A 25065-nucleotide genomic window follows, 5' to 3' on the forward strand; every position below is an offset into this window, starting at 1 on the left:
AATAATGCAGTATATATTTTTAAATAAATATGATGCTGGGTGAACCTTAAAGAAAGGTATAATTTTCCTTTCTTTCCAAGCATAATAAAAACATTGACAGTAACAAAAAATTAATTTTTGAATTGCATCTTAATCTTTAAGACCCCTGGAGTGGGGGGGGGGTGTGATTGTTCTCTTAATTTGCTTGTTATGGCTAATTGTTTACTGTAAAATCACACATTTTCATTGGGGTCAAATTTTTGAGGTTTGAGAAAAAAGATTAGTTTATGGGGACTTGATTTCGAGGTTAGGGAATGTTTGATAGTAAATAATTTTAATTTTCGTGGTGGCCATAATTTCATGGGTCTCCTCTTGTCTTACAAAAAACAGCGAAAATAACCCCCATGGAAATTAGTGATTCCACAGAATTTTTTTTTTACTTTAGAATATTCTTGGCACGGGGCCAGAAATTGTCATCGAGAATGCCACCCCTGGAGACGCCGGAATATACACGTGTGTGGTGGGGAATATTATGGGGCTAAAGTCAGTTGACGTCTGGCTAACAGTAAGAGCTGCCACCACTATATCGTCATCAACAAATGAAAACACCACCACCGCCCAAAAACCACCAACCGCCACCACATCAGAACGTCCAACTACCAAAGTTCCCGAGAGATCATTCTCATTTTCAACAGGTATCCTAAAAGATTTTGATTGATTGATTGGTTGTATGTTGTTTAACGTTCCTCTCGAGAATTTTTCACTCATATGGAGACATCACCGGATGCCGGTGAAGGGGTTCTAATTTAGACCTATACTCGGCACTCAGGGCCATTGAGCAGTGAGGGTTCTTTATCGTGCCAGCGCTAAAAAACCTTAAAAACCTACGTTTTTAAGGTCATATCCGAAAGACCCGTGACTTTCACTTCTAGTGCCGAGCGTTTGGCGAAGGAACAGTCACTACCTTTGTTTACGTCTTAGGTATGACGCGGTGCCGCGAACGAGAATCGAACCCGGGCCTCCTGATCACGAAGCGAACGCTCTACTACTAGGCTACCGTGACCGGTAAAAGATGTTGATGGTTATTTACTATTCACTGATGTTTCTATCGTCTTGTGTGTCAGTCTATAATGATATTAATATGCTTTAACATTAGGTTTCTTATATACTCCTCGCTTTTAATTTTTAATGTTATTTTAGGAATGAACAATTTCTTTTATTTTTGTATTAATTGCTGTGTACATTACTTCTAAGAACTGCACATATATTCATGTATACACATATTTTTCAATTTATATTTGTAAATTTTACTCTACAGTTATATCGTAAAACGTTTAGGTATTTGAAAAAAAGGAACTATTTCTCTCCTTGCAGAAAAGGATCCGATCAGCAACAGACAAAGTCTCCTCAACACTAAGGCTGAAAATGTACAACTGCAGAAAAAGACGGTGGACATTTTAGAAGAATTACTTAGAATACAAAAACGGAAATTGAAACTTTTGCAAAACTCACTTACATCCTAATCCAAACTGTATCTTCATATCCTTCTATGATCATATTTAAATCCTTAATTTTTGTGTTTTCATTATATACAAACCACGAAACTATAGTTTTATTATATCATTGACGTACAAAACTTACTAATTATGTACATTATTATTGCACAAATTAACTAGATTGATTATGTTATATATGTATGTTAGTTTATGAATCATAGAAATACTGTTGCCGCTGTTGCAGAAAAAAAATACATGAACAAAAGTGTATTATGTATTTTTTCTGTAGTAGAGGCAACGTTAAGTCCCGTACAAAAAACACCTCTTTTTAACTCATCTGAGCCGAAGGCTCACGTGAGCTTTTCTGATCAAAACTTGTCCGTCGTTGTCGTTGTCCTTGTCGTTGACGTAAACTTTTCACATTTTCATCTTCTTCTCAAGATCCATTGGGCCAATTTCAACCAAACATATTCTTGGGTGAAGGTCATTCAGGTTTGTCCAAATGAAGGGCCACACCCTCTTCTAAAGGGGGGTAATTATGAGTGATAAATTAATGGCATCTTTTTGAAATCTTCTCAAAAACTAGTGGGCCAGGAAAGATGACACTTATGTGGATGCATCCTCATGTAGAGTAGATTCAAGTTTGTTCAAATCATGACCCCCAGGGCAAGGGTGAGGCCACAATGGCCAATCGAAGTTTTACATTGGAATACATTGGAAAAATCTTCTTAAGAACCAGTAGGCCAGGAAAGATGAAACTCATGTGGAAGCATCATAATGTAGTGAAGATTTAAGTTTGTTTACTGTTTAAATTTATATCCGTATAAACAATCATACATATTAAGATAAGTACGTTAGATACTATATTATTGAAATACAAACATCAATATCTGGTATTTGATTCGTTTCGCATGTCAGTTAACACAGAACATTCTTTCTGTTGGTATTACTCATTTCATTTTCTGAACAGTTCTTACAAGAGGGGAATAATCACGCCCTGTCTTCACTTTTATCTAAATAAAAAACACTTTGTCTTTGTACATCTGTTGATTGATTGATTGTTTGTTTGATTGTATGTTGTTTAACGTCCTTCTCGAGAATATTGAACTCAAATGGAGACGCCACCACATATAAAACCGCTCTGTGACGTCCTCGTAACTTGGTCGGAAAATATAATTTAAAAATAGCAAGGAAATCCCGGGACTTTGGAAATAAAGTGTTCCTTGACATGAGGTCAAGTTTTTTAAAAGGTTTTCTTTGACAAAACTTCCTTTTTGTCTAAATTAACATTTTATCTATGATTTTTTCAAGTTTTCCTGATTTCAAATTACAACAAGAAATCAGGGAGACAGAAGGAAGCACTCTTAATTTGTCTTAATTTTTAATAGCCAACTCAGGATCAGAACAAAACATCTGTATTCAGAAAAAAATGTTATTCATGAATATTGTGAGCTTTATATTCTACATCATGTCACTTTTTCAACGTTTGCTGATATATTCACTGATGAGTAACGTTTGTCTTGCTGCATTAGAGGATGATCAAAATATAATGAAAGGTAAGTAATGTGAAATGTTTGAAAATGGAATTTTTTCGTCCAGGTAGAGGATGATCAAAATATAATGAAAGGTAAGTAATGTGAAATGTTTGAAAATGGAATTTTTTCGTCCAGGTGGACTTCGCTTAAAATTTAATTTAGTTTTGTATTAGACAGTTTGTTTAAGATTTAATTAAATATAAATACAGCCAAAATGTTATGTTTTATCAATGATAACCGTATATCCAAGGTTATAGTCGTGTATATCGTATTTAAACCTAAACTTCGGGTTTGGTCCACCTTTATTTACTGGTGAAATTTTCACTCCATTTTATTTTTACCACTTTCGCCCCTCTCATAGGGGGAAGAATTTCAAACGAAGGGAATTTAAAAGGACTATATCATTTGTTACACAAAACTGTTATTTGGCGAATTTTAAACGGGAAAAATTCTTTACAAGTGTGAAAGGGCGAAAATAACCATGAATACAGTACTTTTTATTCCTCTTTGCGAAGGGCTAACTAATGTACCGACTATCGAACATCTGCATTAACCACGTAGAAACTAATTTTTTGCAATGCGTACATCATGGATTATTCCAGAGTAATAGTGATCAAAGAAAGATTACATGTATTATCTACAAAAAGACATGGAAATATAAAAATACAGAGGTATGGTATTAGATATGCACGGCAGATCCGACAAAGTTTTGTGATTAATGGACTGATTCATTAATTGTATTTTTACGTGCCTTTTTGTGAATTTTTCACCAATATAGAACGGTACCATATACCAGTAATGGGTTTCAAATCAGAATTTGAAACTTTACACATACTTGACATTCAGAGCTTGAACAATGAGTATCCTTCATCGTGCCAACGCCTATAACTTGACAGGGGCATCACTTTTTAAAAGTCTTATTCAAAAGACCTGTAACTTTGGCCTATAGCGACGCTCGCTTAAATTACCCGGTAATCACTACCTACGAGTACGTTTACGTCTTAGGTTGTCGCTACTGTGGCGCAGTGGTTACAGCGTCTGCCTCTAAAGTCGCGGAGTAAGCAGCTGCCCTGAGCTGATCCTTAACGTCGCGGGTTCAAACCTGACCTGAGTGACGAGTAGAAGCATAAAATTTTGCAGCTTTCCCCCGGCAAGTGATGGGGTCTCCATATGAGTGAACAATTAAATAAAACGTCCATGGTTTGTTGGGGCGCTGCGAATGATAATTTGGCTAAGGTCATCGGATCTCATATTTAATGCCCCTTTACGTCCCTTTAATGTCCCTTTACGTGATGAGTAATTCTTGGAGATTTGTAACATTGGGAGAAGAAAGGATTGTCACCCTTTGTCTCGTTTGAATGACTTTAATGCCAATACATAGTAGGGAAAAGATGGACAATAGCATTGGGGCTGCTATAACATGCATACCGGGTATCGTAGTGATGTAAGTGTTTTACCCAATTCTCTTTATTATTTAATTCTGATTTTTTATCCTTGTATTTTAAAATGGATGTTTTTATTCACTTTTTTATACAATAGATCGTTACATAAGTGTGAGGAAAAATTCTCTGGTGTAATATGTGTAATGAGCTACCAACTATACCGAATATTAAATCTTACATATATTATTATAATTGGTACATTCTGTTCATTTTCCATTTTATACGATGCATTTTTGTTTGACATTTTCTATTGATCTTTTAATTGACCAAGAAGGAAGTAAACAGTAACAATAGAGTCTTAAATTGAAGTTTGTTGTCTGGATGACAATGCCAAAAATCAGTTCTGTATCGAAACCTACAGGACCGAAACAAGCATATCGAAAATAATATTACATTGCAAAGCCAACAGAGTCCAGCATACAAAAAAACTCGAGAGTCATTCCTGTGAATCACGCAAAAAAGATGAAGAAACAGTGGGTAATGTACTCTGCATTATTTGAATAGAATTTGCTTTTAATTCTGCGAAAATTATTTAAAATAAATATATTCATAAAAATGGTAAATTAAATTTATGTCTTCAATTACAGTACTAGATTTTTTTTTCAGGTATGGCCAAACTCTGTGATCATTTTAGAGGAGTATAAGAGGAAGTGGAGAAGGTAAAAAGATCAAACTATAAATATAATAAAGGCGCGATTCCTTCAGGGTCTCACTGAAAGCATGACTATTACTAATCTGTTAAAATAGAATGTTAAATTGTAAAAAATAAAATAATAAGAAGAAATTACTGTGGTCCTAATACTCATTTGTTGACTTTTGCTCGCTAGCTAGTAAGTCCAGGTTTATTCTCGCTTTTGATGTAGCAAAGTTTTTATATAATATATTGTTTTAAATACTGGTTTATTTTCAAATTACTGGCTTTTATAGATATCTTTCATATTTTACATAGCTCTGGTTCGTTTAATTGGAGCATTCAATTGGAAACAACAACAACAACAAAAAAAAAGATAAATAAACTAGAGCCGAGCTCGTTGCAAAGCAACGAATAGGTCTTCCGTTGGAGCTACGAACTAGAAGACGTAACCTTGAGTCGAGGTCAAAAGCCACATACTAGAGATATACAAGTAAAAAACCTTGTAAGAGAAGGAACTTACAATGTTTCGCTAGGAAAAAGACTGTAAAGGAATACTTGTATGTGTGACCTTGATCTTTCCAAATGACCTTGTGGTAAGCAATACCTAACTCTCGTTAGAGCTAAAATTGAGATAAAAAGAGTTAGGTCAAGGTCGAAAGAAAGGCCAAGTTCAAAAATCGTGATGCCATTAAATAGCTCTCATCAATATGCATCAACATGTGAAGTTTGATAACACCATTTTAAATGGTATGTTTAAAACTGAGCTAAACACTAATTTAAGAAAAGTGAGGTATATACATGTACATGTATATAAAGTCAAGTTTAAAAAAAATGTTAATGCAATTGCATAACTCTAATTAATTTCTTTCAGTATATAAAGATTGATAAAAATATCTTGGATAGTTTGTTTGAAACTGAGCTTTGAACTGAGATAAAGGCAAAGTGTGACAGAAGGAGAGATGGAAGGACAGAAAGTAGGAAGGATGGAAGACGTCCGACAAACACCAAATGCCTTGGCCATATTCATGGCAGGGCATAACATGTCATGTATGATTATTGGTTTACGTAAAAATAGGTCGTAACTTTCAGTCTCGGAATTCAACCCCTCAACTACATGTATACATGCATGTACAAAAACAAATCAACCGACTGACATTCTCTGCTTAGAAGGAAGACATTGTATTCATTTTAAGGGATGGGGTACTTATAGTGATGAGAGGAATTTAACAACCTGTCGGTCCATGAAACATTATTTTGGAATGTCTGCATACAGCTGCGTGGCTTTTCTTAGAATGAAATTAGTATTTTTTGAAATATCTAAATAATTCTTTTATTGACGCCGTGATATATTTGATAGGCTGTATAATAGCTGTTCGGATATAGTGCCGTTTGAAGGTCCAACACCTTTCTTTTAATATAACCAAAGGTTCTAGTGATCTTTTTTTCTGTATAGTCGAAATGCATGGGAGAAAGAAAGAAACGTATGGGGTCGTTCAAAAACAAATTAATGAGTTGTGTTTTTCATCTATAGAGACACTTTTTTTCTTCTGGTTTTCCTTTTTTTGTGAATTGCCGTTTATTTTGTTTACAAGCTTGTGTTCATAACGCTGTTCAAACGCGCTACCAATGTGAGAGGAGAAAACAAGACGTCGTCAAGCAACAATGACCGACCAGATGGACGTTTATATACATTGTAATCATTATACAGTCAACCAAATATCAGAGCGAATCGATAATTTAAGTACCTAGTTAAATACATAGGAATTCAATAATTAAGGAAAGAATTCAATTTATATTTTATGATAAATAGACAATAACGAATTTTCTAATTTTGTAAAACCGTATTCTGAAAGCTCTGGATGTATATGTTTGGTCGCTCTTCTATGTGAAAGTTCATACATATAAAACATGTAATTATTATCGGCTGCGGTAGCGGCCAATCTTTTTGTGATTGTGTTAGAGAGTGCACATGGGGAAATGAGACTTTTTTTTTCTTACTTCAATAAAATAATTCGTAAATTATAACAGGTAAAAATCATGCGTAAAATATTTTAAAAACTTGCTTAAACTTAATATTGAATGTTGAAATATATTTCAATTTCATTGCCATTAATATCTCATGATCATCGATAATTTATGGTCATTAAAAAGAGTTTACATCAGATACTCCCTAGCCTGAGAGTGTGTAAGATTTGAAAAGAAATCTCTTGATTTTCCGGATAATGATGATATGGTTAAAGTGCAAGGTGAATAAAAAAAATGAGGAGTTTTCCAACTTCTAGTAAAAATTGTTTTGAACTTACTCTTCATCTACAAATGACACAAAGATCATGAAGATATTTTTTTTTAATTTTGCACTGCGGTTTGCAGCATAGCCTGCTCTGCAGAAACTATGAGCATTATCACGTAATCAAGATCCAGGGTATCGAGGCTCGGACAGACCTACACTTTCATTTTGATGACAATAAATTCTTCTTATACATCAATGAACATGTTTTTTTTAACATCGATAAATCTATTTATGAGCAAATGCGGTAAAATTATTTTTTATTTTGCTTTGAAAACAGCCTGAAATAAAATTGAAAAACTATTTCAGCTTAGAATATCTTGACGTGCTTCCCTTGCATGTGAAAGAATTTTTTTGCTTTGCAGCCAATTTGATGCTTTGCATCAATTAAATTCGTACTGACATTGTACATGTAAAGGCATGTAAAATATTCTGTTTATTGGACGAAATAGTATACCATTCTGTACAATATCATTTTAAGTTTAGTAGCAAATAACTGCAAACTCAAAAGTGCTTAATTTCATTTGGATTTCCCCCTGTGAATTAGAAACGTTAACTCCACTTACAATTATCATGCATGCGTACATGTAGTTTAAGATTCATAAAACAATTACCACTTCGATAAATACAGGAAAAAATGGTGAAAACCTAGCTCGTGTTTTTTTTCCCGGCTATCAAAAGGCATAAAACTTGAAATGAATAAATGCACAAGCGATTACGATTGATTAAAACAAGCTGAAATAGAGTTAAATTGAATGATATGAAAGGAGTCGACATGATTTCAAACCAAATTTTCCATTTGTAACTATCGGAGTACACAACGGATTTTCAAATCGACATACCCGCTGCTATCTGCGGACACATGCTTGTAAATGAGGACTGGGCTACAAAATTTTAGACACAAAGTGACAAAGCTGGATGTAAACTGTTTATTACAAATACGTGAATAATAGTATATTTTAAAGTATTTTTTTTACGTTCAATGTTTATTAATATTAATAAAAATAATGGAGAAACAAAAGAGTGATGGTAAAAATAAAACGTACATAATAGTACATTACGTATCACAAGACTTCCATCACTAATTATAATTATTTGCAATTACAATTTAAATAAAATACATTAACACGGAATAGAGAAATAACTAGAGCCAAGCTCGTTGCAAAGCAACGAGTAGGTCTTCCGTCCTGTTTGACCGGAAGTAACTTTTATTTAAAAAAAAGAAGAGTAATGAAGTCCAAAAATGGGTTAATCCTCAAAATCTATGTTAAGTATAGCAAAATTAAGCCATTCTTTGGTACTTCCGGTTTGACCGGAAGTGACAACGACGGACGGAAAATTAATATTTAAGCTTCTAGTGAGACATGTTACCCAAAAACCTGTCAAAAACGGCAAAAATATGCATTTTCTGACTACTTCCGGTTCGACCGGAAATGACGTCGCCGGACGTATTTTGACGACACCATTACATAAAGCTTGATATTTTGAACAACACTGCATCTTTGATGCATAACAAATTCTCAATACTTTTTGAGATATCTGGAAAAAACTTTTGGCCCCTCTAGGTCCCTTAATTTAGGGGTCAGCCCTTTTTTCGACATATCATTTGATCTATGATCTTCTAATTCTGCACAAATTATGTTCTATATATTTTAACAAAATATTTTTAGTTTAGAAGATAAAAAGAAAAATATGAGTAGTTTTTTGTTCTTTTAAGCGTTCTAATTTTTGACCCCTATATAGCGCCATTTTGAATACAGAAATCGAAAAACAAAAACCGTGATGTGCACAACTTCAATCCTTCTATTATCTAAAATCAGTAGAATTTCTGCTCCAGCTTTAGCCGTCTCTGAGCCTTTGTCTGGAAACGAAAGCCTATAAATTTCCCTTTAAAGGGAAATAACTCAAAACCGGAAGTGGCTTTTTGAAATTTTAGACATCATTCTGATAGAGTTTATTAACGTCTATAACGTCTGAAAATTTGAGCGAAATCCGTTGAGAAATGAGCGAGATATGAGGCCTCAAAGTTGCGGTCTAGGAAGCAGAAGAAAAAAAAGAATAATAATCTTTACCAACAGAATCAGTAGAAGGTCTTCCGTTGGAAACGGAAGACCTTAATTTTGCGTGAACAGGCCAAAGAAAGCGATCACAATTCAAAATGATTTATGCACCAGTGTTTCGAATTACGATTAAATGAGAGATCGGTGAAGTATTATTATTGATTCGATAAATTAAAAACATGATTTTCTATAAATTGATAGGTCTTTGTACACAATGGATTTTAAACACGATCACAGACACTTGCATTGTTCACGGCAGGTGGCTGGTATACTAGTGACCTCGATAGACAGCGTGGGATTTGCGCGTTGGATTACATAACTGTTACAAACATCTAGGCGATCTTGGAGATCGCCAAATGTATACAACTGTCTAATGATGGTGAATTATTCGATGCATAAAGTTAAAATAACTTATAATTGTTATAATAATCAATGTAGAAAGATAGATTTGATATATTCCGTTTATGAAGACGTGTTCACTGTAAAACTAATTAATAATAAATAAAAAAGAAAGACTAATCGTTATAAATAATTTAATAGTGAACCGTAAAGCACGTATAAAGCCCTGTTTAGAAGAAAATTAACATTAATAATACCACAGGATTTATTACTGATAGGAAGTTTGTGTAAATTATACACATGAAGAGGTCTGATTTCCATTCCGAATGAAAAACGCTACCCGTTTACCTGGCCTGCTTTCAACTACGTATTACGCAATACCCCCGGTATAATCGAACACAAAACATTTTCATCAGATTAAAAAGGTGTCAAAGAACAATTTTGTTCCTATAATCCAGATCGAAATATTTACCGTTTTTGAGTTATAAAGCAAAAACTTTCAAGCTCCATAAATCCCTAATCATAGGGGCCAGTCCCTTTTGAATAGAATTATATGAAAACTCTTGCAATTATACACAACTTTTGTTCAACATGTCTTAACAAAATATTTTTAGTTTTCAAGATAAAAAGGAAAACATGTGTAAATTTTCGCTCTTTTAGGCGCTATATTTTTTGACCCCTGTATAGCGCCATTTTGAATAGAGAAATCGAAAAACAAAAACCGATGTGCACAACTTCAATCCTTCTGTTGTCTAAAACCAGTAAAATTTCTGCTCCAGCTCTAGTGGTCTCTGAGCCTTTGTCTGGAAATGAAAGCCTATAATTTTTCGTTTAAAGGGAAATAACTCAAAACCGGAAGTGACTTTTTGAAATTAACGACAGCATTCTCATAGAGTTTATTACCGTCTATAATGTCTGAAACTTTGAACAAAATCCATTGAGAAATGAGTGAGTTATGAGGCCTCAAAGTTGGCGTCTAGGAAGAAAAAAAAAAAAGAATAATAAGAATAATCTTAATCTTCAGAATCAGTAGAAGGTTAGGGTTAGGGTTAGGGTTAGGGTTGGAAACGGAAGACCTTAATAAAGGAATATATGAGAATTTTATTTCCACAGAAACCTCGTGACAACAACATCAATTTAATTTCCAACCAGTAAATGTTGTTCTGGGGTTGTTTTCTCTGTTGCTAAATACTCTTGTAGTACACGTTGATGCAGCTCGAATATACACACTATCAAACATGTTGAGAGAAACCACAATTGTTCCAGTGTCCGAATCATAGTCTGCGGCTTCGTCCGTCTCACCCATGGTAAAATTTACTTCTTCACTGTTGACGTTAACTCTGTAAAAAGTTCTCCCTTTGTCTCCAGTGTAGATGGTCCAAATGAATACATATACTCCTGAGGTCGGAGCTGTAAACACGCCGCTATATTTGTTATATCCTCCACCCAAATTTGTTTTCACTATATCAAACACTAAGGTGTGGTGGATGCTTGGATTTGGTATCGGATGAGAAAGGTAGGCATAGAAGGCAATGATATTACTGGAAGATCTGGTATTTCTAATTACTGTCTCATCAGAGATCGACAAGTTTTCCAGTTCTTCTAAAAAAAGATAAAATAATATATGCAAATTAAAGCTTAAGTTAATTACCCACCAATATTTGTTAAACTTTTTTTGGTTAAAATGTTATCATTGTTTTATGTGTCATTATATAATATATATTATATCTTTTTTAAAATATGTACCCGGTATATTATAGGTGAATATATATGGAACAAATCAAACCCAAAATGACAACTATCCTTCAACTGTGTGATATTTCAGAAATGTATGCTACATTTCAAAATGAACACTTACTTTTTTGGAGACTTTTCTCTCCATTCCTTGTATCTATTTTTTTCTGATTAATAAAATCAGCATTAACCCTTTGAACTTTACAAGACTTCACCATGCATTTAGTCATGTCTGCGCGTAAGAGCCTGGTGTCCCTTTTCAGGTTAGAAATTTCCCTTTCTTGCATTTTAATGGTGTTACGCATTTCACTTAACTCTCGTTCGACATCAATGCTCGCGGAACAAATTTTTAATATTCCAAGAGCATAAAGAATTATAACCATAGTAAACATTGTTAACTAATGTACAACACACGATCCGTACTATCACAACAACGCTACAACAACTGTTACAATGGTTTATCTAATGTCAATAACACGACAATTTTCAGTTTTAAATGAAGGGATCTATTGCATTTTGTGTAATTCAAAAAAGTAATATCTATGATGTTATGGAAAGATCAGTTACATTATATTGATTCCTTAAAAATCACCACACGCGATGTAGTATATTAATTGACTTGATTCGAGGGCAAGATGCGTTTTGTAGGACTCGAGCACTAAATTGCTTGCCCGAGGTCGAAACACAAAGGTTAAAGGTTTTGGTTTAAGGATTCTACGACCTTTTTATTCCCGAGAACAGAGTCAGATCATGTTTTATTCTTCAGTTATGCTTGCTTTCATATTTGCAATATTTAATAGATATGGCTGTTCCACCAACATTGTAATTTGAAAACAAATGCCATTACGGTCCAATTTATTAAATTTTAAACAATAAGACATTGAGATTGAATAAAAAGTTTATTCTGTCACAATGTGAGAGGATATAGAAGATACCAAAGCACTGGTAGTTGAAATAAAATATTAATATCTGGCCTGTCATAAGATTCTTGCGAGATAGGAATTATAATTTATATATTTTACTCATGGTTCTAACTCGTAAAAATATGCAAAAAATATCCTGCCCCAACCGTTCAAAAAATTTCATATATCCATATATTATATTGAATATCCATTGTATCTCATCAATAGGTCTAATATCCTTCTAAGCCATACAGCATCTATGGTTTGGGCAACTCTCAGAGACATTGGAAATGTTTTTTTAAAATTCATTATTATGTTTTTAACCGCATAAGTGTAAAGATATTTGCTTTGTGGTAAGTGTTCATCACTCACTGCCTCTTTACACGGCTTCCCATTCATGATGAGCTTTTATCAAATAACGGGTTTTCCATCTCCATAAGTAGTTCAGGAAGACGGAGGTTGTATCTATAAAAATTGCACACTTTTAGAAGATGATTGCAGTGAGTAATAAAAGTAGAACAGTTAAAATCTCAAGCATTCTATTTTTCAGCATCACGTGGTTTAAGACTTCTTTAACCTTTCGTTTCTTTTTATCAACGATCTTTACCACGCTGTCTACAGTTCATATTCTGATTTTGGTCTTCAATTGCAACATTTGTCTTGCACCTTTCACAGATGACCGAGTCTTTGAGAATTACCATTGTAAGTATCGAGATACTGAAAAATTATATTTAAATGTTTTGACTAATTTGTAGAAGTTATGTGCATAATAATTCGGAATTTTTTTTAGATTACACCACAACTTCATTTTATATCGCAGTAGTAACCTCCAAAAAGGTTTGTCTTCGCTGGTTTTGCAATTTGTTATTTTCGATGTAAATTAAGCGAGTCAAAATTGAGGAAACTGAAGGCTATCACTTTCTAACGGATGTATTTTAACATGTAAAATCCCCAAGGTACACTTTTGAGATGATTGCTGAAAATGTGTTAAAAGTCAATACTTGAAAAAACAACCACAAAAACTGGAGTTTCTGTGTGATTCCTTATTGTATTTTCTCACCAAAATAAACATTCCTGAAACAAGTGTATACTAATACGCTTTTATATGACATTGGGCCAATTATGGCTGAAATATCACCGACTTGATAAAGCAATAATCAATTAGTCAATATTGCAGATTGCATGCAGATATTGCCACTTTTCCTAAGTATTAAGAATAAAAGTTAAATATGTAAGAGTGCAAGGTTGTATCTCGCCGTATCCTCCTTGTCATGATCGGGGAATATCGCAAATATCCGTCGGCTGTTCGGTGTTTTAATAATGATCAAATACATAGTATGTAAAATTTGACTTAATGATAGACCGTTTTTGCGGACAAGGTCATTGTATCGACCATAGAACTAGAGAAATGATGACTTTAAACGAGGTTCCTTATAGTCTTGTTTCATTAACTTATTTGTCAATAAATTGCAAACTTTAGTGTTATAATCCCCATATGCAGGTGATAATGGGAAATAACTGCAAAACTATATTCAAGCTCTAATATCCAATCAATCATTACTAACTGACAGCAAAGCATACAATGGACCAATGGTTATATCAAGTGCCATGGTGGAGAAAGTATCCATTATCGACAGGTCAAATCATCATATGCCTTCTGCTTTCATCGGGTGAAGAATCAGTTGCGCAAAATTGATTGAGTGATTGATTGTTTGTTGTTTAACGTCTCTCTCGAGAATTTTTCACTCATATGGAGATGCCACCATTTGCCGGTGGAGAGCTGCAAATTCTGTCCTATGTTCGGCACCCAGGGCCATTGAGCAGGGAGGGATCTTTTTCATGCCAGCACCTACTGCGACACGGGACCTCTGTTTATACCGTCTCATCCGAAGGTTTGGTCTCCACGTCCCACAGTGAGATTCGAACCCGACACGTAAGGATTGACTCCTTACTTTGAGACTCTAGAGCAGACGCTCTAACCACTGCTCCACACCCATGGAATAATTTGCTTCGCCTGTTATGCAAATTATCTCATGTTTCCCACTATCGTTGATGCACTGGCTTAGTCTCCTAACTAGACGGTGATTCCTGAAGTATCAAATATAATTACGTAAAGTTGTAGATGGGATTTTGACAATTCTTGCAATTAAAAGACAAATGTTTGTATTTAATGTTTATTTTGTCGCAATTTCCATATGCCTTTAAGTGCAGTCAATCTAATTCTATCACTTGAATTTTTTTGTACTTTTATACTCCATTATAAATGGGAAAGGAATATCAGATGATTTTATTTCCACAGAAACCGCATGACAACAACGTGAATTTAAATCATTATGTCTTGAGCTTCAAAAAACTGCCAATGATAGTAATGTTCTCCCGCCTTACTCCAAGTCAATTTACGTTTTTCACTATAGAAATCAACGGAATACGGAAAACATTTTTAAAACATCTTTTCCTCCGTCAAACAAAACTGCCTTTTTACACTTAATATGGACAAAAGAAAAGATATAAGAAACATTTATTCATATCCAAGACTATTTAAAAATATAGTGACGCTTGAAATCCTGATTTCAATGGAAAATTAGTCTACCCCCTTTTTCAAGAACTGGAATTATGGATAATTTACTATTAAGCGCTGGTATTAAGCCGATTCATCAATTACCACTGAACTGTTCTTTGTATTAAACAAAGATTTTATTTATTGTCATTGTCATTTATTTTGAATGAAATGGGTGCAAAATGTAGGAGGAAATCGAGAGTTAGCGTGCGTATTTCTTTGATGTCGGATTTTTGTTGTTGCAGATATGTACATAACTATGTCAATGAAAGACAAAAATAAAGTTAATAACTTCTGTTGTTCGTATTTGCGACGAAAGAACTATTTATAAGCTTCTCTTGAATCAAAAGTACATTATTGTCGTCCTGTACAATAACGATTTCTTATATATAAAACTACATATATTGGATTGTATAGAAGTCTTTCTTCTTTTTTATTTTAGTCTAATTGATCATGAAGATTTAAGTTACATACAGATTTTTCATAATAATTAACACATTTTATCAACAACAATGAAGCTCATATTACTTTAACTCTTTACAACTTGCTGAACTGGTATGCAACATACACTTAATGTTCACGTCATAGAATATTATAGGGTTATTGAACTTATATTGGTGAAGATTGGCACAAGTTAAGCTATATAAATGCACGACCTTGCGAGTGCAGTTGTACAGCCAACAAGTGCTAATATTCACTAATATAAGTTCATTAACTCCTTTATTATATAGCTAAAACATTTCCTCATAATTTATGATAATTACGTCACTAGAAAAATCAAATCAATGATTTTTTTAGTACTGGTATTCAAATTAACACCTGTCCTGTAAGTGTTCAATATCGATTCATTCCGAACGTTATAATTTGCTTATTTAGGTTTTAGTGGGTCTAAAACGTACTAAATTTTAAATAGATAATTTCATTTCTGTGTAAAAAAATAAACACGTCTTACCTAGATGCCAGTTCCTTTCTTTAATTTGACTCGAAGAATTTGACTAGACGACATTTTTTGTTCACAACGGGGCGTTCGATATCGAACGCTCGTATTCGGAATGTTTTGGGCATACTCATATACGTAATACAAACTCAAGGTTCAATACAACGCCAATATACTCAGTATTGAACGCTGAAATTCTCTAGATTTTTTGTATTTTTTTTATTAGAGACTATTTATTAGCTATACAATAAATGAAGTTATCATTTCCCCGCAAGCACTTTATAGCGCGGTAAAAGTTTCTCTAAAGTTTAGCGTTAATAATATTATGACGTAATATTAAAATAACTTTTATTATTTTATGAGATTTTAGCAAGTATGTAATAAAAGAAAATTCCATCCAATTGAATATTAGATGTACTTTTTTAAAGTGCGTGAAAAATGCGTGATTGCAGGGAAACGCTTCATGTATATGCGTGATTTTTCGTTAGAAACAGGTAAGAGTTTATGCGTTATTTGCGGGGAAGGGGGTTAACTTCTATCCAGTAAATGTTCTCATACTGTAGATTCCATATTTTTGCGAGTTCTTATAAAGGCCAAATAGTTCTTTAACATCAAAACGCGAGTTCAACAATTCGCGAGTGGTCAGGGTTGATCAAGGGATTTATCATGGAATTTAGCACAATTAAACATTTTATTTCGCAAGTGGTGTTTCTCGCAAAATTACGCGATAATTAATTACTCGCTTTCATTTAGGAATTTACAGTATTGTTTTCTCGGAAGCTAAATACGTATATTGTATACGTTGTTGCAGCTTGAATATACAAACAATAAAATATGTTTAAAGACACCCAAATTGTTCAAGTGCTCGAATCATAATCGGCGCTTCGTCCTTCTCACCCATGATGTAATGTAATGTTAAGACATGAAACCTAAAGAACATTGCAAATGACCGAATTTATATAGGTCTTGTCTTTATACATATCATACTCTCATTTACAGCCTTTCAGAGACCATACAGTCGTCCAACTTGCCCTTCTTTGATAAACATACATTTTTCCTACAATGATGGTTTTCACTAAAAGTACATCATTAAACAGATGCATTTGTTTAAAAATATACAAAATTTTTGATTTATTTTTTCTCAAAAAATATATTCTTTGAATGTCTGTTTTCAAATGATACTTTCTATCTGTTAATCAATGATATATTTATAAACTGTAATAGTTTTACTTACTAAATTTCTGAACATTTTGACCATTGGCATAACCTTAAGCTCTAAACACTGCACACTAAGTCGTTCTATTTATATGATAGTTTAATGCATTAAGAGTGATATGCCGTAGAATTAAATAAAAAATGTTATTTACAGCTATTTACACAAAATGTAATAAATTTAAATATTCTTAGCATTATTTTAGAGCAAGAGTAAGTAAATGAATTCATTTTTTCATTTATTTTCCCTATGTAAGCGAAGAACAATGCTTTCTGCTCACAAATAGTCTATTGTCGTTGAACATTTATCCTGCTGAAATATGTTGAAAATTAACTAAATAGTGCCAATATACACACCTTTATGATATTGAAATTCAATTTAATACAATTAAATACATGGGCATCGGTCTTACAATAAACCTTTAATACACGATGTCCCTTTGAATCATTACTACCTTATGTACATTTGTAAATCAACAGTTAGGTCTACATCATATTTGCACCAAACTTTACTCTGTCCCTTTGGGACTTTTAATTTTTATTCCTTGACATCAGAAAATGGACTTTTTAAACCCCCTCATTTCACTGTAGAAAATGCAGATAACACGATCCGTCTTTCCCTTAAACTTCAATATGCCAATAAAGGAACTGACGCGGTTAATATAAGTAATATTCTTAATCACAAGAGGGTCCAGTCTTGTATTCACCATATTTCAAGTTAAAGACTACACCTTGTATTTCCTACAAGTATACATCGACAATTGCTTCGAAACTTTTGAATTACAAGAAAACTTTACATGACCTGGATATTGAGTATCTGAAACATAATCCTCCATCTTGTTCATGTTCTTCTTTACTCTATAATTATAGTCCTGCTGGACATTTATTACAAGTGAAGTAAATATAGTTAATAATCAGGACCTTAGATCACTTATTTAAAAAGGCCCTAAATATACCCCAATCCTTTAACTGGCTTCAGAATTTCATAGATATTATGGATTCTGTGGAAGATTATGCCAGACGATGGGCCAGATATGAAAAAGAAGACGCTGACACTTTTCCTTTTCAGAATGGTTTAATGTTAGTTAATTATAGATTTATGAATACTGTAAATATTTTTAAAATCATCGACAGTTTCTTGTATAGCATAATTAATGTCTAACTAAAACTCATATCAAAAACTAGTCAAATTGCACTGCCATCTTTGTAGTGTGAGTCTGGGTATTGGTACATACTCTGATGAACAGATAATGACTTGTCAAACTTATTATTACAACAAAGCACATGCTGTCATGGTAGAACTTGAAATAAGGGAAAACAGCCTTGTAACATGTGATTTATGTTAGTTTTATCAGTTAATATTCATTAGATATTCCTTTGCCCAAAAACATTCTGATTAAATTTTTTTGGCATCCCATTATCAATAATTGCCAGAGCATTGTTAAAAATGAAAATAATGAATCATAAAAACGCTGAGTTCTGACACATTATTTGAAAAAGACATATACAATATGTACATTGATTTAAAAAAAACCATGTCTTGGAGAAAAGAGATGCCAGTGTAGTAGTTGCATTAAAAGTTTTTATCATTGAGCATTGATAAGGGTTTACTTCCATTGATTATCTATATCTAATGGAGATTTTATGAAAAAATCTCTGAAGGCATTAGACATTATCTTTTTGAAAGATTGTGCTGAACAAAAAATAGATTTCTTTAAAAAGAATATAGTACCTGTTTTGATAAGAATCAGAATAATTTATTTTCCCCAATTTCTTAATTATCATCCTAATGTGTTTTCCTCTGAATTGAAAGTTTTTCTTTGTCCAATTTCCTTTCAATCTAAAAGAATAAAACATCTAAAGAAGTCATATGTACTAATTTCTAGTAATATAGTGATTGTTATTTGATGCAGAGGACTTGCTTTCAATTTCAGTATTTTTTTCATTACACAAGGACTGTAGGGAAAAGGATGTGACTGCACACGACTTCTATGTTTTTTTTAAAATTCCCAATAAGGAGTGAAAAAACAACAACAAACGGGGATGTAAAACATATTCCAGCATTCTGAATGTGAACAACGAATTTATTTTATGCTTGTGTGACCTTGATCTCTTACATTTATCATCATGTCACCTTGGGAACTTTTGACCTTTTTACTGGTGGGCAGTGTTTGTCTTGGATCGTTAGTTGATGGTCAAAAGAAAAACAAACGTAAGTGTACGAAATGATCTGATGATTTTTTGTTTATAATTTAAGAAAGCAACCTTGTTTCGTCTTCACTTACTGTGAAAACCATATGACCTAAAGTCTATGCATGAAAATTCAAATATCATATTCTGTGTATGTTACGAATGCATGAAAACAATTTATGAAATAATAAGGAGTATGTTGCTGTGATTTTATTTTCGTTTTAGCCAAGGGTTTTTGATCCACTCGATCCGATCCCAAAGTGGAGTGGACCGAAAACCTGTGGCTAGCAAAGATGCAGTGATTTACAATTATCATATTCAGGCATCAGACATCTGATTAAAACAAGAAGTATTCTAGCAAAAGATTTTTTGACTTGGAGGAATTTGTAAGTGATATTTACCATGTTAACCTTTTCTTTACAGCCCCAAGATGGAAACCCAAGTCACGGCCATTTAATGGAGACAACATCATCGCTATGTCATCAGGGAGTGATATCAAAATTAGCTGTCCAGCATACGGGAACCCAAAGCCAAAAATAACCTGGTACAAAGAAGAGAACTTGTTTGATGCCAGTCAGAGACCAAAGGTATTCATTTTAATTAGGGATGTCAAAATTGTCAATAATTGGTATTCGAATATATTCGATTATTCGATAAAACCAATGCATTTTGTATTATTAAATATATATTTTCACTCTCCTGTCAAGCAGTATAGATTTTAGGCCATTATTTTAAAATAAAACCATGTGTATAGAGTAGGAAAATGCACTACAATTATTTATGTTTTTTTTAATTTATTTAATATCATCCAAAATGTAATGATTGATTTTTGAAAATTCTAAAGATTCTTAAATATGTTTCAGATTAATTGATCGTCTAACTAAAGTCTACACTGATATACAAATTTATACCAATCAGAACAATTATTAACTATATTAAAAGCAATTACTTTTTGCTAATTATAACATTTTTATATTCAAAAGTAAAAAACGCAGTTTTATATCATTGGACAAATTTATACGCGACGTCAAGTAATTTATGTAATAACCGAAAATGACGTCACATAGCGTAAATTTTTAATACCACGCGGAAAAAAGTACTATTCTTAAATTTATCAGCTCAAACATTAGTATTCGAATATTCGCTATCATCTTGTGACATTAATTTAAGATTTTTATATTAAAACCATACCAAAACAGCATTTTGCATTATTAAATATATATTTTCACTCTCCTGTCAAGCAGTATAGATTTTAGGCCATTATTTTAAAATAAAACCATGTGTATAGAGTAGGAAAATGCACTATAATTATTTATGTTTTTTAAAATTTATTTAATATCATCCAAAATGTAATGATTGATTTTTGAAAATTCTAAAGATTCTTAAATATGTTTCAGATTAATTGATCGTCTAACTAAAGTCTACACTGATAACTCCTACAAATTTATACCAATCAGAACAATTATCTAACAGTGATATATTAAAAGCAATTACTTTTTGCTAATTATAATTTCCTGATAATGATTTTTAATGACATTTACATAAACAAGAAGTGTGTTTACTGTAAAACTGGGTCCCTACAACAATACAAGCTGATTGTTAGTACTGGAAACTATACCACTAAGTAATTGAACAAATAAATAAATTACTCTCATAGATACACTCTTCACACCTTTAAGAAAGGTAATCAAAGAGGAGTGTTTTTTTTTTATTTTGTACAAACCTTATTCAATTTCTAAAACTTGCCAGGTTTTTCTCTTTTTTAAATGCTTGTATACTTAAAAACGAATATTCGAATCACAAATTTACATTCGAATATCAACTCATCGAATGAATATTCGAATATTCGTTGACATCCCTAATTTTAATATTACACTGACTGTTTACCAATACAGGAGAGCTGGGAGTGCATAAAGGATGAAAGATCTATTACGATAACACCAGAGATAAATTATTATGTCTGGTCGAAAATCCTTCGAATTGTTATCGTAATAGATATTACATTTTCCATGCACTTTATTTGTATTAACTTAAAGAATTTTTTGATGCATTTGTCATTAATTATTTAAAGTAGCTTTAAACTTCTTCAAATGGATTGCAGAAAAATGATTTTAAATTGATCTGCTTTAAAGATTACATTGAACTTTTTATATGAATAAATTCTTCATATAATACCCTAAAAGATATAGTCGCAATCTTTATGCGTGGTGCAGTGGTTAAGAAAAATTACTGCTGTATTTCTGTAAATTGACTTGTTTTTGAAAGATTCGCTTTAAATGAAGTGAGGCGATGATCCTAACGTCGCGTGTTCGAATCCCACTGTGCAAAAAGCATCCTTTGGTGTGTTTAAATTGTTAAGAGGGGGTCTTTTAAAGGAAAGACAAATATAGGGTGAGTAATTAAAAACAGTTGTTTCCAGAATCGTGGGGCCAGAGAATTTGAAACTTATTTGTGAAAGCTTTTTAGGGTAGTGTAAATTCTAAATTGTTCAAATTATGGCTCCCAGGGGTAGTGTTGGGCCACGGAGGGGAAATCAAATTGACATTGAAATATATATGAAAAATATTTTTAAAATCTTCCCAAGAACCACTTAGTTAGAGAAGCTCATGTGGAAGCACCATAAAGTAGTGAAGATTCTAAATTATTCAAAACGTGACCTCCAGAGGTAGGAGAGGGCCACTGTTAGTATGACATGAGAGAAAATCGGTGCAGAACAGTTGGGCTAAAGTTACTTGGGTGAGCATTGTGGCCCGTGGGCCTCTCGTTCAATGACCAGGAGATCTTCGGTTTCGAATTTGATTTAAATATTAAATCTTCAATTTGCTGTTTTTTTTTTTTGAAAAACTTGCATTATTACATCAAATGGTAAGCAGTAGGTAGCTTATTAAGTTTTAAAAACTGTTTTTTGGTTTTCATTTTAGGTCGGGTAATTTTATGTTTATACAGTGATCCTTAATACTGTACACATAATTAAATTTTTCAATTTACATGATATAATTTCAGACAAAGGCCAGGCACTTTGCCTTGACCCTTTATGACGTACAGACATCAGACAGTGGGAAATACAAATGTGTGGTCCAAAATTCTCTAGGCAGCCTAGAATTTACATTCATTGTAGATGTTATACGTAAGTAATAAATATTTGACAATGTTTTAGTTTGATATATTAAGGCACTTGAAATTAGTATTTTCCATAACGTATCGTATCAAAAGAATATCAAAAAGACTGAGAATTTCATCCATCTCTGATGTTTTTAAAAATCACTGTTTGCTCTGCTCCTGATGATCCAAACTGTCACAATGTAACCTTCATTACTATTCTTTATCTCCATATTTCAATTCAACACATTTCCTTGAACCTCACACTTTGAAATTTAGAAATCTATACAGCTCTACAGTACTACATTTGTTTTTTACAATTAGGAACCTCATGGCCACTAGAGTTAGAAGAGCCACGGAATGCCACGGTAATGGAGGGAGAGAGGGTGGTGTTCCGATGCCGAGCCTTAAATGACCCATATGCCACCACTCAGTGGATAAAGCGGAACACTGATGGTGGAGACTCAGGTGGTTCAAATTGGGTTGTAAGTATATACCACATTTTCCAACCTCACAATGCAGTAAAATTAAAATGATGATGATTAGACGAAATGAAATTGAAGAAATGGTTCTCAGGCCCGTGCACGCGTGAGGTAGCCCCATTCCAAATTTTATTGTTAGTATTTTTTATTTTTCAAAATAATTGCAAAGCGTATATTTCTGTTCCCATATCTGACTTATACTTAAGTAGAGTGCTCCTGAGTAAAGATCAAGGTGTAAATATATCTCGGTCAAAAACCCCGATGTCTGAAAAATATTTTCTTTTCTCTCCACCGTATATGGTAATAATATTTCACCCATTGTGTGCTCATATCTACAGGAAGTGCATGATACTTGAACTAAGTTTAAAAGTCAGAAGTCAAAATCCTAGCAGATCTTTGTGTAAAATAGTTGCCTGGAACACATTTACCTTAACCTCTTACGTCAACAAAGCTGGTGTAAGTCAGGGGTCAAGGTCAAATTAAAACTCTGTTTTAAGTCCTTGTTCTCGATTTTGTCTGATCTGTTTTATACTCTATCCAAAGAATGTGCCCTCTATCCTCTTTAATTACAGTTCTCTACAAGTCCTTTTCATCTTAATTCCTTTTGTCCTTAAGTTGCTGTTGTATTATTACATTACAACAGGTGCTAGCACAAAACAAAATCTCTCATTCCTCAATGGCTGCAAGTGCTGAATACAAGACTAAATTTGCAACCTTCGTTCAGTAATTTGTGGCATCCCTAAATTAATAAAAGAAAGTTTGAAGGGATGTAAAACAACCAACGAATGAACATGTTGTAATAATGTCCTTTACTGAAAGTTTAGTTAAATTTTGAAATGATTGCTTATGTGTTGGTTTCAGTTTCTTCCAAGTAATGGACCAGAAATACTTATAGAGAACGCTAGACCAGAAGATGCAGGAAAATACACATGTATGGTAGGCAATTATATCGGAATAAAGTCAGTTGATGTGTGGTTAACAGTGAGACAGACTACGACGACAACAACCAGCACCACTCAAACCAGCACCACCACCACCGAAAGAAAAATCACTACCAGCACAACCAATGCACCGCTACCAACTACAACTGTGAAAACATTCCCTAACCAACCAGACACCACTGATGATGAGGATCTGGAGGGTAATGTATTGTTCACTTTGATGCCGTTAATCGCAATATATTCTTGTAGTCGTGTAAGATACATGACATCCTACTAAGCTTGGGTTGGCGGGTTGATCCTTTAGCTCAATTGGTAGAACACTGGACTGGCAAGCCAGAGCCCAGGTTCAAATCCCCAGCAGAGGCACAGAATTGTCTATACAAAAAATGTTTGTAATATATGACAGTTTTTTAAATTCTTGCTCAGTGCATTTCATATAATTTATTTAATAAAAACTTTCATTTTTAATTCAATTTCTAATGTGTTCTGAGGCCAGTGTCTGAATAGACATGTTAAATCTTTTCTACAAGGAGGAAGTCGAAATGTTATGGATGACGATATTTACTCAAATTCTGGTAACCCTGACAACGACAGACTGCCCATCAATAGGGACACCTATCAGGATTTCCCCGCGGGGACGCAGCAGCACGCTGAGGAGGAGGAAGGATTGAGTGCAAGGACGATGTATACTATCGTGGGTATTGTGGCTGGAGGGACTCTTCTGGTGGGACTGGTGGTAATCCTGGTGGCGCATTGTTATAATCGTACCAAGGATCGTATCGTATCAATGGATACAAAGACACCCCCGTGTGAAGAGAGAGTGAGCTCTTTGTGAAGCAAAATAATTTGTTTTTGCACATTTATAATGCCCATCATTTGCTACAAGATAGCAAGCAATGGTTTTGACTCAGTTTAACAGTGGAGAGACACTCAAATGGAGGGCAGCATTAAATCTGGAAGATTTTGTGAATATTGAAAAGAAACTTGTAAAAAGATGTTTACAGTATGAACACTACACAACGAAACCATTTTTTCAACCAACATGTATCGTATAATTTACTTATATGTAACGCATCATTTTGATTGTCAGATTAAGTATTTATATGTGTTTTTGAAAAGATCATTGTTCATTTTTTTGTCTTTTATTGTATAATTTACTTGGTGCATGTTATATGTACATTCTGGTCAGTGTACAATAATGGGTTGATATTGTTAATTTCTTGTCTTGAAGCAGTTCTG

The 25065-nt window shown here is 33.3% G+C and overlaps 2 protein-coding genes and 1 long non-coding RNA gene across 5 annotated transcripts; all 3 read left to right on the plus strand.

Annotated features, from left to right (window-relative positions):
• The first annotated feature begins 427 nt into the window (after positions 1–427).
• On the plus strand, positions 428–1632 carry LOC134268397 (uncharacterized). Its single transcript, XM_062750644.1, has 2 exons — positions 428–674; positions 1354–1632. The coding sequence occupies exons 1-2, from the start codon at positions 512–514 to the stop codon at positions 1500–1502; spliced, it is 312 nt and encodes a 103-aa protein (XP_062606628.1). The 5' UTR covers positions 428–511; the 3' UTR covers positions 1503–1632.
• Positions 1633–2767: 1135 nt separating this feature from the next.
• On the plus strand, positions 2768–25059 carry LOC134268396 (fibroblast growth factor receptor 4-like). 3 transcript variants are annotated; one of them, XM_062750641.1, is made up of 7 exons: positions 12983–13110; positions 19049–19326; positions 19728–19891; positions 22308–22431; positions 22728–22888; positions 23747–24026; positions 24357–25059. In XM_062750641.1, exons 2-7 carry the CDS (start codon positions 19242–19244, stop codon positions 24659–24661), a joined length of 1119 nt encoding a protein of 372 aa, XP_062606625.1. In that variant the 5' UTR covers positions 12983–13110; positions 19049–19241; the 3' UTR covers positions 24662–25059. The 3 variants fall into 3 exon arrangements, with proteins under 3 accessions (XP_062606624.1, XP_062606625.1, XP_062606626.1); XM_062750642.1 differs by having other exon boundaries at positions 19069–19326; XM_062750640.1 differs by lacking the exons at positions 12983–13110; positions 19049–19326 and adding an exon at positions 2768–3031.
• LOC134268398 (uncharacterized) lies at positions 4730–11333 on the plus strand. Its single transcript, XR_009992362.1, has 3 exons — positions 4730–4929; positions 5059–5111; positions 11141–11333. It is a non-coding gene; the product is annotated as an uncharacterized LOC134268398 (long non-coding RNA).
• Positions 25060–25065: the final 6 nt, after the last annotated feature.

The sequence above is a fragment of the Saccostrea cucullata genome, unplaced genomic scaffold (genome assembly GCF_032062105.1).
Source record: "Saccostrea cucullata isolate Sc308-1 unplaced genomic scaffold, CSIRO_AGI_Scuc_v1 ctg9748, whole genome shotgun sequence".
In the NCBI taxonomy this organism is placed as follows: Eukaryota; Metazoa; Mollusca; class Bivalvia; order Ostreida; family Ostreidae; genus Saccostrea; species Saccostrea cuccullata.

What these genes read in the sequence shown, in the direction of transcription:
- LOC134268397 (XM_062750644.1), top strand. Translation starts at nt 512, where the DNA reads ATGGGGCTAAAGTCAGTTGACGTCTGGCTAACAGTAAGAGCTGCCACC. An exon ending in ATCATTCTCATTTTCAACAG is followed by an intron (nt 675 to 1,353) that starts GTATCCTAAAAG and finishes CTCTCCTTGCAG; the next exon opens with AAAAGGATCCGATCAGCAAC.
- LOC134268396 (XM_062750640.1), top strand. Translation starts at nt 2,905, where the DNA reads ATGTTATTCATGAATATTGTGAGCTTTATATTCTACATCATGTCACTT. An exon ending in TGATCAAAATATAATGAAAG is followed by an intron (nt 3,032 to 19,727) that starts GTAAGTAATGTG and finishes TTTTCTTTACAG; the next exon opens with CCCCAAGATGGAAACCCAAG. An exon ending in ATGCCAGTCAGAGACCAAAG is followed by an intron (nt 19,892 to 22,307) that starts GTATTCATTTTA and finishes ATATAATTTCAG; the next exon opens with ACAAAGGCCAGGCACTTTGC.